We start from the raw sequence: 14,122 nt of genomic DNA on the forward strand, positions 1-14,122 counted from the left end.
TGTCAGAGTGTGTTTGCAAGTCCTATTAGCATGAGTGTAAGTTCTATTATCACATTGTTGTTCATTCCTGTCCTGTAATGGCCCCTTACAATCAGATTCGCTCTGTGTGCCCTTGACACCCCTGTCCGACGCAGGCTGACAAGTAAAAGGGAATCTGGGGTTAACATATCTCATTACTTACAAAGAACAAGAAACGTGCAAAGGCAGTCACTTTGGTTAAATTACCCCTCTACTACTTAACAAAACAAGCCACCCCAATATTTAACTCTACATTAACGATTGTAACATTACACGATATCTGTACGTGTTCCAAGATCTTTAAATAACCTGCTCAAAATCTTTTTAGAATGGAAAAGTATAGAGGGATATGCCGAATAAGTAAACACGGGAAGGATGTTGATCCCGGGAAAAATCTTATTGCCGTTGTGTGGAGTCAGGAAATCATTTATTTTTCCTCTTATGCGACATCACTGGATGAGGTTTCACTGGGTTTTTTTGTTTGCTAAATACAAATATAGGATAAGTATCCATCACAGTTTAAGCCATACGAGGGTACAATACAGGCAGTCCTTGCTATCCGTCGGTCCGTTATCCGAACGGGATTTCCCGACGCCAGATAATGCATTCCGCTGAACGCATTATCCGCTGCGGATTAACATCGGATGCGCAATCCTACGGCGGATTGGTATATGGTAACCGGGTGTACGCTACATACAGAAGTGTAGAGCTTTTTAAAGGCGTTTGCTAAAAAAAGTGTCAGATTAACGAGAAGGAGGGTGAGAGCAATAATTGTATAAACAATTATAACGGTATACTGAACAAGACTTACAAATCCGTATACTTTAAAACAACATATGCAATGAATGATAAAAATAGAATTTCACCTTCTTAACTGAAAAGTAAGTTTCAGTCTGTCAAGTGAAATTATTTTATTCCATGTTCATAAAGACTCCAAAGCTTCATAAGATTGTTGTTCAGCAGAAAAAGTTATGGTTTATTCTTACCGCGTTACTTACAGATGGAAATTCAATCTATGATGATAACATGTGCTCCCTCTCAGATGGTAATGAGAGAACAAAGCAGAGAAAGAAACCTTTCGTCTCCCACATTGCAGCTAAGGCTACGTTTATAGTGCCAGCGACGGCGACGCAACGTCAGGCTACGGTCGCTGGAAAAATCAAATTGAGATGACTTCCAGCGATTGCGACCAAGCCGTTGTCGCTTCGCGCTTACTACAAGCGCACACGACGGCGGCAATGCGTTTGTTTTAACGCGGCGTTGCATCGCTGTGGCCGGCACTATAAGCGCAGCCTTAGATGAGGTCTTGGGAAGAGAGAACCGATCAGGATACAACTTATTTATTGATCACTAACTCCACCCCCTTTCTCCTCATGGTTTTCATGTAACGAAGAACTCTAGCCACTTCAGACTAGGCCTGAAATGCGATTCCTAAACCAACCTCCCACATCCGTTATGCATTAAACCTCAACAGCAATTAATCTCTTTGGGCTACATATGCATTCTAAACCTTAAAGCTGCAGTTCAGTCTTTTTTTTTTTTTTTTTACATTTATTTTTTTACTTCAATAGTTTTATGTGTGCAATCTCTAATTACCTAAAGAACTGTATAGCTGCAGGTCAATTCGTTCTCCATGTATTGATAGGTCGAAATTTGGTGACATATTAAAAGCTGGGATTTGTTTATAATCTGCTTGACTGGCAGTGGAAGCTCATGAATATTCATGAGCACTCCTGCACTGACATGTGCTAGAGGGAGGGCAGGGCTGACAAAGGGGTGTGCCAGGGCTTGTGACAGGACATGAAGGGGCAGCGCCTTAGCAAATGGCTGTTAAAATAGAATACAAGAAAATTGGTCTTTCAAAGTTGTTTTTTTAAAAACAGAAAATGCTAAAAGTATTTTTCTTACTACAGAACTGATTTATGAAAAAAAACACACATGCAGGATATTGACTGAACTGCAGCTTTAAACATATTCTCCTTTAATTGTCTTGATAGAAGTTCTCATTCATATATTTTAATATAATAAAGGGCTTTCTAGCAGTCTGAAACAAATGACATATCAACTGGTTGAGAAATCTCATTGAAATGAGCCAGAACTGATTCGCAGGCACACCGGATGCATGGGTATGAACCCTACCCTAGGGCAGGGGGTCTCCAAACTCAGCCCTCAAGAGCCCCCAACAGGCCGGCTTTTATGGATAACCCTGTTTCACCACAGGTGGCTCAATCAGTGGCTCAGTCTTTGACTGAGACACCTGTGTTGAAACAGGGATATCCATAAAAGCCGCCCTGTTGGCGGCACTTGAGGACTGAGTTTAGAGACCCCTGCACTAGTGCATAATGTGTCAAGAAGAGCACGCTTCCCCATTTCCAGCTCTCTTATTGTACAGCTGCAATGGAAACAACAAAGAATCCCATCGCGGTAACTTCGTTACAATGCAATCTGCCAGATCTGACTCATTTGCACAAAGCAGCACATTATTTATAGAAGTGTACAGGTTTTACTGCGAATGGGAAGTTCGGGCGAGCGGCTGGTTTCCAAGTATGCCCTGCAAATAGAATTATTCAATCCATTAAATAGCTCTGCAATTTGAAACATTTACTGGCCAAGAGATGGCTGAAAGACGTCACCGGGTGCAATTACCTTTCACTCGTGTTTCAATGCTTTTGTATCCGGAAGTGATGGGGCCTGCGGCCCTGCGCTCAGTTTTGATTTGCTTACATATTGAAATGTTCAATTGCATCTAATTACTATTCACAGATGCATTGTGGGTGAAGTTTGAACGGCTGATAAATGCAGCTCGAGCCCTTTGCTGCCAGACAGCGTTGAAAGGGTATTGTGTGTTTTGGGAGCAAAATTGTTAACCGACAGTGTGAAAATGGTCCTTAGAGTAACAATGCAGAGTATCTAAATGTAACCTCCAATGCCTATACATATACATATACATATATATACAGTGTTCAACAAACCTATACATTTGCACGCCCCGGGCGAGTGGATTTAACATCGTGGTGAGCTCCTATTAGCCCAAGCAGCACACGTTTGGTACTAGGTGGTGAGTAGATTTTTTGGTGATTTGTCGACACGTGTGTGTGTGTGTGTGTGTGTGTGTGTGTGTGTGTGTGTGTGTGTGTTTGTGTGTGTGTGTGTATATATATATATATATATATATATAATCAAAAAATAAATAGATGATACCGTTCTGTGGCTAACGAAATGCTTTTATTTGTGCGAGCTTTCGAGATACACTGATCTCTTCTTCCGGCGATGTTACAATGAATGAAGTAAGCAAAGGGTATACTTAAAAACAGTGTCTGATACCCTTGCTTCATTCATTGTAACATCGCCGGAAGAAGAGATCAGTGTATCTCGAAAGCTCGCACAAATAAAAGCATTTCGTTAGCCACAAAATGGTATCGTCTATTTATTTTTTGATTATTGAAGCTCGGCTAACACGGTACTGATACCTCTACATGTGTATATATATATATATATATATATATATATATATATATATATATATATATATATATATATATATATATATATATATATATATATATATATATATATATATATATATATATATATACACATACATGTATGTGTATATATATATATATATATATAAAAAGGAAGGACCTCTGAAGAGCATCAAGTTGCGTGATATATCTCATATACCGAACATAGTATCAACCTCCCATTAAGGATGACAAAACACACTGCACACTCCAAAACGTATACAATGTATAAAACTATCATACAAGCAACATCATACGTACAATATATGCAACAACAAAAAAACTAAAGACAGACTAACAGTAGCAGAGAGACCCTCCCTGGACTGCATAACGTTTTGGGGAGTGACCCCTTCGTCAGATGAAGCTTTCGATATCTGATCTATCACCATTGATCCCTGGAGATTTTAATGGTGTTCACCAAAACCTCTCAGAATACAAATCTCACTGCAGTCACTGGCAGCTCTATCACTGCCAGCTCTATCACTGCCAGCTCTATCACTGCCAGCATGCCAGACCTGGTGCCCAATTTGTAGAGTCAAACTGGCGTCAACCTCCAGGGCCCCAAAATCAGTGATTTTGGGGAATGAGGGACTGAAATATGGCATTTTAATGGAAGCGTACGATCAGTACGACTTCCCTTGATGTCTATGGGGCTAAAAATCGGTAAGACGGACTCTGAATCAGTGAGACCCTCAGAAAAATCGGTAAGAGTTGACAGGTCTGGATCTGGGCCCAGTATATGTTTACTTAGAAATCTATTGACAAATAGAACTAAGGAAGTTCTGTACAGTAACCCTCCAATCGGTTAACATGGAGTGATCTGACCAGAAGAAAGCACACTGGGTATTGCATTGTTCATCCTGGGAGGTGTAGGCTGGTTTACTCTCAGTAAATAGATGTGCAGTCACACTCCGGCTGTAATGCAACACGTATATGTTTAGGTGCCGTTCTGCTTTAACCCCTTCACTGTCAGAGAAAAGGTGTTTCGTATTTATTTTAAGGGGAGATACCTTCACAATCTTTCTGTAATGAGATAGAAAGTTCACCTCTTCAATTCAGGAGTGCAGCCAAAGCACTGCAAGACCCTGACGTCCCCTCCAGCATTAAGCAGGATAACACTCGGGTGTTTATTGCTTTTCTCAGCGATAATTCCTAAACCTGCAGGTCGACCAAAAAGCTATGCTGGGATCCGCACCATTATTGTAATAGGGGAGTGACAGTGGGAGTGAGGGGGTTAATGCTGCCCTCTACCTCTGCTGACCCATAACACCAGTACCTGATCTTAAACCCCACTTTTTGCCAAGACACACAGGCACACTGATGTACTCACACATTAATACAAATAGGGCCATATTTACTAAGTGGTGCAATTCCAGTGCTGGAAGACCCCACATGGCCCATTTACTTGGCTGGGGCCATAAGGAGTCTTGATGCAGGAAGATGCCATATGGGATAGCACCACTTTGTAAATCCGGGCTTCAGTCCTAACACCGACACATTGACATACCTACAATTGTGTGCAAAGATTGGCACGTCCACACATACATACGTACAAAAATACACACACAGTCCACATGTCCTACTCCCCCGAGCAATCAAAGTGTGTGTTCCTTTTGCTCACCTGCGGTGTCAGGCTTGGTGGCCTGGATGTGCATGTACCCCGACTCCTTCACAATGTGATAGAAAACTTTCTTTAAGAAAGGAAACATCCTCCTGACGTCTTCGTCTTGGAAGCCAAATAGCCCCGGGAAGCGTTGTCCCAACAGGATGGACAGCAGCTGTGGCAGACTCGCAGCAGAGGCCATGACCATGTTAAGGTGCAGACCCTTCACGTGGCTGGAAGGTAAGATGAAATGTGTATACCAAGTATTAGTAGCAGGTAGTATAGTAAATATTGGCGGCGCTCGGCGTGACAAACTAAGCAATGGCTTAAAACCGCAAGAAAGTGCATGGGGTTGCTCCTTATTCTTGGACATTATTCATTTAAACTCCAGGGACAGCGTCATCACGTGACCTCCTGACGAAGCACTACGTGCGAAACGCGTAGAGGTCACGTGTGACAGTTCCTGTGGAGTTTTGCAGTCGGAGGGAGCGGGTCTCTACACTTCACTTCCCTCCTTCCAACAGGGTATGTACTCAGACCGGTCCGGACCCTCTCTGTAGTGCTAAGTGATGTAGTTTTGACCTGTTGTTATCCCCCGATCGTACTGGTGTCAAAACCAGTAATTCTAACACTATTTACCTTCGTTTTGTTTTTATTATTTACCTATCAGTAGACCTTGGTTGTCTATTGTCGTATCACCCTTTTTTAACAATAAAGTGTTCATTATCCCTCAGTGCGCCTGCCTGTCATTTGTTTTTCAGGCATTAGATACAATTGGTGCACTGCCAGAGAGAGGGCAGGGCTCAAGAGCCAGAGCCTGTTTCAGAAGAGGAAGGGGATGTGACTTTGTAAATGGTTTCTGTAGAAACAAAAATGCTTGTTACATTAGAATACATTAAAAATGTCTTGCAGAGTTTTTTTTTTTTTTTTTTTTTTTAAGGCTACAAGTATTTTCTCATAGCACAGAACTGATTTTTTTTTATTTTTTAAAACACACGTAGGATATTCCTTGAACTGCAGCTTTAAAGGGCTAAACGAAACAAAGATGCAGAAGACTTCGTTCTTACCTTGGCGCGATCTGTGCAAGGTTTGTACAGACCAAGGATCCCCAGTCCCCGCCCTGGGCATAGAACTCCCGAAATCCCAACCTCAGCATCAGCTTGTAAAACACACGGGCTACCGCCACAGAATTACAGCCTGGAGGGGGAGAAGATACTCAGAGCAAGAATGGTCTGAAAACCCAACAACGATGCATGTATATGAACAACCCAACAACGATGCATGTATATGAACAACCCAACAACGATGCATGTATATGAACAACCCAACAACGATGCATGTATATGAACAACCCAACAACGCTTCATGTATATGAACAACCCAACAACGCTTCATGTATATGAACAACCCAACAACGATGCATGTATATGAACAACCCAACAACGATGCATGTATATGAACAACCCAACAACGCTTCATGTATATGAACAACCCAACAACGCTTCATGTATATGAACAACCCAACAACGATGCATGTATATGAACAACCCAACAATGATGCATGTATATGAACAACCCAACAACGCTTCATGTATATGAACAACCCAACAACGCTTCATGTATATGAACAACCCAACAACGCTTCATGTATATGAACAACCCAACAACGCTTCATGTATATGAACAACCCAATGTAACGATGCGCGGAACACGCCTCTGCGGCGTGTTCCTTCCTTACCTGTTTACTTCTGATCGCCACCCTCTAGCTGCGAGTCAAGATCCTGTGTCTTTAAGGATTCTAAAGCAAGCAACGCCATCTTGCTTTCTGGCAAACCCTGCCCTCTTCCTCCTGACAGGAAGTAAGCCTCTCTTTGACTTTCTCTTTGCATTTAGTCTTTTGCTACCAGCCCTGGTGCCTGCTAGTACTCATCGCATACTGTTCCTGTCTGGACCTACTTGGGACCTTTACTTATCTCCTGTGGATTCCGGAAGACTGAGACAGTCACTCTTATACTACTGAGGTTAGTTTATCGTCGGGTAGTGTAGGTACCTGCTTAGTAGGGTTCACCTTGACGTGGTAGCAGGCTTATAATTCCTTGGCCAATGGATTAGACTAAGAACCCTTATGTTATGTTTAGTTTTGCTGCACCTTGCTGTTTCTGTCACTATGCCTTTAAGAAGTCTGGACGTTCTCCAAGAAGCAGTCCTTCTCTGGATGTTACCTTGTGCTCTGGACTCCATGTTCCATGTTTCCTGGTTTCCGTTTCCAGACTCCTGTGCTGAAGCAATGGCTTCCCGCAACCCCCGCGTTGGTGCCTGAGAGCGCGCGCACTCCCGCTCTGCTGTCAGAGCATGCGCGCGCGTGCAGCTGTATCACTTGTGTCTCTGAGCAGGCACCGCACTTCCGGACGCGTCGCGCATTCTCATGCGCGCGGCGCGGTCACGTGACTGCGTGTGCCGATCCCCAGCTGCACGGCAACTTACTCCCTTCGTATCCCCTGCGGCCTCCCCACCTCGCTAGCGGGTCCTTCCCTTTCTTCCCTGCGCTTGTGAGGAGAGCACAAGCGTGACACCCAACAACGCTTCATGTATATGAACAACCCAACAACGCTTCATGTATATGAACAACCCAACAACGCTTCATGTATATGAACAACCCAACAACGCTTCATGTATATGAACACATCAAAGATACAAATCGGTTCCACTGAAAACCTCCATAGAAAATGAAGGCGCCATTTTAAATGTTTATCACTTCTTGTTGTCATTTAGTCTTTGCAATCATGAATTGCTGCAGTGGAAGGAGAGCCAAATGTTGAGTGCTCAATGCCAAAGCAGTGTCTATATACAAGCACAAAAGAAGTCCCCTACCATGTGAGATATGGGAGTTATTTAATACAGGGGCGCTCAACTCTAGTCCTCAAGCCCCCCCAACAGGTCAGATTTTCAGGATAGCCCAGCATCAGCAAAGATTGAGCCCCTGATTGAGGCACCTGTGCTGAAGCAGGGACCGATTGAAGGATACTTCAGTTAAGCACCTCTGATTTAATGTACTGTAGGTGATATGGGTCACACTGGGTCAAATAAAAAGGAGTCCTAAAGTAATATCGGCCGGCAGAGCTATGCTGGTAAGGGAGTTAGAGCAGTAAAGATTAAAAGCGGTGCTATACTATACTCATGTTAAAAATAGTCCAGTATAGTGTAAAGCCATCATCAGGAAATCATCGCACTGCCTCCATGGCAGAACCAGTTATGTCAATATACCTTTGTAGGACTTTGTTGTATCCAGGAAGACCCAGTGAGACCCATCTTACCTGTACTGGATACCTCCCACATCCAAATGGAAGCAGACGCCTGCGCCCGCTGGGTGGATGCAGGTGAAATAGCGCTCAGTCTCTCTTTTACATGGAAAGGGATTTCATGTATGCTTGAATGAACCATGTATTAAAGACATCCCCGTGCCTCCCCTTTGAGGAAGTGACACTAAGCCATGCAAGGTTTCAGAGGAGGCAAGCACTAGGGCACGGGTACTACAGCCGATTCACCAGGTGAAAAGGGGAATATGGACAGTAGTACTGCGTTAGAAGCAGAACACTCGTGTTACAATGTAGCTCGATTCCTTTCACTCTCCCAGTATAACTAATGACCTCACAAATCCAAGATGGCTACCTACTGGCTCTAGGCAGGTTAAACACACAGACAGCTCAACTTCATTCTGTACTAGTGTAGAAGTATAGCTTTGCACCTTATCTTTATTTATAGAAGTTTAGTTGTTCGAATGAAGTGCTATGCGTTGGTTTACAATCTTTAGCTCATCTCTTTTATAAGATATTTGCCGAGCCTCATTTTTCGCATCCAACATCCCACATTATCCCTTCCTTTGCCAACAAGAACCATGAAGACCGGATTGACGCTGAATTCCTCATGAATAAGATGCAGTGTTCTACATGTCACAATAGGGACATTGTCCCATGAACGGTGATTAGATCTGTTCAAGGAAGTCAATACCATTGGCAGGTGGCTTAACAAATACTTTTGTCTGCCGAGTGGGACTGCCACCTTAGGTGACTAGCTAGCCTAGGTCAGGAAGAATAGAGCCAATAACCCACCCAATGATAACTTTTATTTTAATCCTTTTGGATTTGGTGAAAGGAAAATGGGATGTTTGGAATTTGGGACAGCCTCCGGGCTGCGAAGAATACAGATATATTGAACCTACTAAGTGGCCCAAATGGTCATCAGCTACTACTCATGGCTGATATCACAGATTCTTTCTAAACATCATTGGAACAGAGCAGAGCAGTCGGCTGGATCGCTCCATCCAGTGTTGCAGCTCTCATTGCTTATTCAGATTACTTGCAGATTGCCCTAGAGAAAAATCTATTGGCATGTGAGGTTCAGTAGAATAATAGAATGGTCAGGTTCGCTTTGCCCCACATGACATGTTTTCGTGGAGCTTTTCCTTGATACTCTTGTTCAGTACGGGCATGCTTCATAGGCTCACTTAACTGACATTTCCCAGAATCCTTTGCTCTGCCTGTGCGGCATGCAACATTTGGAACTAGGTGAGAAGCTTGTATGTGGCATATGAATGATCACGTTTCACTTTTATCTGTGTCCTTCAGTGCAGTTATTCTCCAATCTTTCTGATCGCTATACCCCCTTTATTGTGCTCTCAATGGAAGCCCGCAGTCTCTGTTCTGTGCATGGTTAGCAACCCTGTATTAGATAAGATATTGTAAACTAATGACAGCATTGCTGTATTATGCATCTAAAAATAACGTCATCTCTTTTTAAGGAATGTTAACCCTGCAAAGCATTCAGCGTACCCCTCTATATACCGTAGCAATAGCAAAAGTTATATTGTACTCTGCCAGGCCAGAACCGAATTATATTAAGATTAATTCACCATTAGGTACAAGAAGTTAATTGTTGTACTTCTAGCACTGCTACAGAATTAATATTATTTTTTATTATGTTGTTTTAGGTACTTTATGCTTTTAAAAAGGAAGCTAGGAAACATAATGTAGCCGTTTTAGGACATTACGAAATGGTCAGTGTTGCCCTGTATTTTTATGGCCCTTACACCTTGTCTCCACCAGTCGAGTTTCTTCTGTGTCAACAGACAGCTGAACAACAAAGACAATGAGGAATTGAGGGGTGAACGTGGAGTATGGAAGATAACCTGGCCAGGCTGCAGGAACATTTACAGACAATACTATGGAAATGTTCCTTGAGAATTTGCAAGCCTTTAATTGTGAACCTAAGAGTCTCAAACGGAATAAGAAGTTCCCCCCCAGCCTCAGCTGCCTGCCGGGCTGCATATCAAGCCAACTGCTGGAGTGATCAGACATTCGGGGTCAAATAGGGACAATATTTACCAAACAGTGCTACAACTTCCATGGCTGGAAGAATCATTATGGTCTACTCAAGAGAATAGGCTGTGAGGCGTCTTCCAGTGCTAGAAGGGGTCTTAAGGCACAGCATTGCTAAGTAAATATGGGCCGCACAACGTACTGCAGACGCCCCCAGAGGAGATTGATTTGTGATATTACACGAGGTTAGGGAGTATCACGGTTTCTTCATTTACAAACCTGTATGTTTTTAAAGGAGATTTATATCAAAATAGACGTCTCTCTAGCCTAAGACAACCTCCTTAAAATGAGAGCTTTTGCGCCTTTATATAATAAATACAGGTTCTCCTGAACATCAGAGCAATGCCACTACTTTTTTCATAGCTCGGTGACTAAAGGCACTGGGAGAAATCCCTTAAGAAAACGGGATCGAGAAGCAAGTCTGGGAAACACGTCTCAAGCAACAGAGTAAGATCTCCACGAGCCTAGGGCCTGGTCAGTCTGAATTCTGAGGGACGGCACCCAAGTCTCACCATTTTATTGCCAGAAGAACATGTGTACAAAGTAACAATGACGCTCCCAAACCGAAAAGTAGTAGGGTCAAAATTTAAAAAAAATGTGTTAATGAGCCATGAAACAAAAAGTTAAAATGACCTTGGGGTAAGTGGGACATGTTCTTCATCAAGGCTTCAATGGAGCAGAAACAATGGGGTCTACAGTATAAGGCAGGTTCATCCAGTTGTAGTATGGGTTAGCACAGGGGTACTGAACTCCAGTTCTCAAGCACCTCCCCCCCCCCCCCCCCCACCAACAGGTCAGGTTTTCAGGATAACCCAGCCTCAGCACGGCTGAAAACCTGACCTGTTGGGAGGGGGGGGAGGGGAAGGTTGAGGACTTGAGTTGAGAACCCCAGGGTTAGCACCTACTGACTTGTATGGCAGGTAACCCCTGGATTGGGCGTGCTAATCGGTATTGACGCTTGATGACTGCCCCCTATGTACCAAGGCAATATTAGAGCATATACACCGCCCTATAAACTCACATGGGAGTTGCCATCTTTTGAAGCCTCAGTTGCATCGCAAGGTGTGTCCGCACCATTTTCAAGGTGACCCTAGTAGAGCATGCAGTGCATGGAGGAAAATAAAGCAATGGACTCGGGCGCAGGGCCGGATCATTCTGAATTCAGCGTTACTATACTTCCGTTACTAAACCTTTTCTGGAAGGAATACCCAAGATCACACTGCAGAGCAGTACATTTGGAAGAAAAGGCTTTCAGTGATGTTGGGTTTTCTTCCTGCGTCCCCGACCCCCCCCCCCCCCACTCTGCTCAGCTCCGACGTCAAATGACGCCGCTGGGTCATGTGACATCATGTGACCCTGGGGTGTCATTCGATGCCGGGTTGCCATGACGACGCGTCGCTGGAAGGCAAGGTAACGCGATTCCCGGCATTTAATTTAAATGCCTTTGGGTAAGCGCGGGGCCTCCGTAACCACCGTGCCCCCCACTTTGCGCTCCCCTGGGGTACACAACCGTCATGACTCACAAACACTTACTTGGAAGTAGCCAGTTACGGACAGCGGTCAGCGTTACTGGGGGTAGAGTGTACTACAACTGGTTTTATTTACCAAATGCAGGGTGCCCCAACATTTTAATTTCTGAACGTACACGTCACCCTTCTTTAGATTAAGAGCGTTTTATTTTACGAAGACTCTGGCACTTTTGCAATTTTAGAATGGTATCCAGCTTTATTTCTGTCGAAATAGCTTTGGCTCTGTGCTCAACAGATGTAACTCTTTATACCCCAAAAAGCCACAGGACCACCACATTATAAATGCCAGTATGTAAAGCGTGTCAAACCCCCCATTGCACACAAGTGACAGATCAGCTTCTGCGCTGAAGACGCACCTTGTTTGTGGGACGCTTCAGAGAAGCCGTAGCCAGGAATGGATGGGCAGATGACCTCAAAGACGTGCTCATCGCTCAGCCCGTGGCTCGCAGGATCCGTCAGCAGAGGGATCATCTTGTAGAACTCATAGAAGGATCCTGGCCAGCCATGCACCATAATGATGGGCTTTGCAGTGCGACCCGCCGGCAGATTCACGGGCTTCACGTGCACAAAGTGGATATCGATACCTGTCGAGAGAAAGGTTAAAAAGTGTTATCATTTAATCACCAGGTGGCAGCACATCCCAAAAGGACCAAGGACCTTGGTGCAGCCTTCTAGCGACGTCAGTAAATCACGTCTACCTTAAAAACATTAAAGAAATCACTGGAGACCAACCTCTTCTATGTATATGGGCAGTAGCCTCAATGGCTCACCATATTCATTTACACAGCAAAACCCTTCGGTAATCAGCACGCTAAAAAACATTGATTGACTGAATAGCCGGTGAAGCGGTTTATCCCTGTCAGGGAAGCTCCGAGCTCCAGCCAAATGAAAGCAGTTCACACGGAATAGGAACTCGAGAACCTATTTGTGAAATACCACAGACAAAACCAACACATAATCGTTGCCCAGGACTCATAGTGAGGAAGAATACTGTAGAAATGTAAAAGTAGTAGTCATTTTGAGTTATAAAAGTGATTTTTTTACCAATATCAATATAAGAAACCTTTCAAAAATGCTTATACTGTACAACACCTATTTTAAACAAAACTATAATTTTACATTAAAAATATTAATCACTTTCAGCCTTCTCAAAAAAGCAAAGCTGTTTTGAATTTTATTCTGAGTGAATGTATTCAGGCATACGTTATGCTTCACAATGGGGGAAGAGAGTCAATAGATGACACACACAAACACACACACACACACACACACACACACACACACACACACACACACACACACACACACACACACACACACACACACACACACCGTTACGGTCTTGCAGTGTACAAGTCATTAGTTAGAGGACGTTCTGTCAGACGTGCACAAATTTGGGTGCGTCCTCTTTATCCCAGCTTATAAAGCGTCAGACAGAATTTTATACATCGTATTATATAACGCGCGTCCGCCAACTCCTCCCGTAACCTCTCCCCCAAAACACCCCGCGATATTGAGGGGTCCGGATGAGCCGGTGCTGAAAATGACCTTATATGAGATGCCTCTCTAAGCATCAATATGCTGCTATCCCCTCTGGTAGCAAAGGGACTCAGACGCCCAAAACTATTAACCCGGTAACTGCCAGAATAGCCCAAAATATATTGGCCTACAGTACCACTGAATCCCTCTCGTGTGGCGCCAGCACCCATCTGTTTTACTTTACTTTAAATACATATGGAGGTTTTATGAGCAGAGTTCAAGTTCAAAAACAACAGAAAAGGCCAAATTGTGATCAAATGAAATGTTCTCTGTATGTTGGACCCGCAATATGCCAGCGTGTCCTGGGGGTTAGAAGGCAGATGAAATCCCGGGCAGATGTGGTGCTGGGTACACAGCAGCAGTTAACCCTTCAAACCCGTGACATGCGCAGTGCCTCACTGCTTGGAAGTGGGGCAGCCCTGCTCTAGGGCAAATCTTCCAGGGGATATTCTCTGTAATTAAAAAAATAAACCTATTGATTTCCCAATGGTAACCTTCCCATGTGCCACAGCCAGAGAAAACTAGGGCAACATC

General features: G+C 43.8%; 1 protein-coding gene across 1 annotated transcript in view; it reads right to left on the reverse strand.

Annotated features, from left to right (window-relative positions):
* EPHX1 (epoxide hydrolase 1) overlaps positions 1–14,122 on the reverse strand; it is an 80,719-nt gene that overhangs the window by 8,673 nt on the left and 57,924 nt on the right. The window contains exons 4-6 of the mRNA XM_075595497.1: positions 12,406–12,633; positions 6,213–6,342; positions 5,164–5,378 (exon numbers count right to left, since the gene is read on the reverse strand). Of these exons, the coding sequence (XP_075451612.1) occupies positions 5,164–5,378; positions 6,213–6,342; positions 12,406–12,633 (573 nt within the window). The remainder of the gene's footprint in view (positions 1–5,163; positions 5,379–6,212; positions 6,343–12,405; positions 12,634–14,122) is intronic.

This window comes from Ascaphus truei, chromosome 4 (genome assembly GCF_040206685.1).
Source record: "Ascaphus truei isolate aAscTru1 chromosome 4, aAscTru1.hap1, whole genome shotgun sequence".
Lineage (NCBI taxonomy): Eukaryota > Metazoa > Chordata > Amphibia > Anura > Ascaphidae > Ascaphus > Ascaphus truei.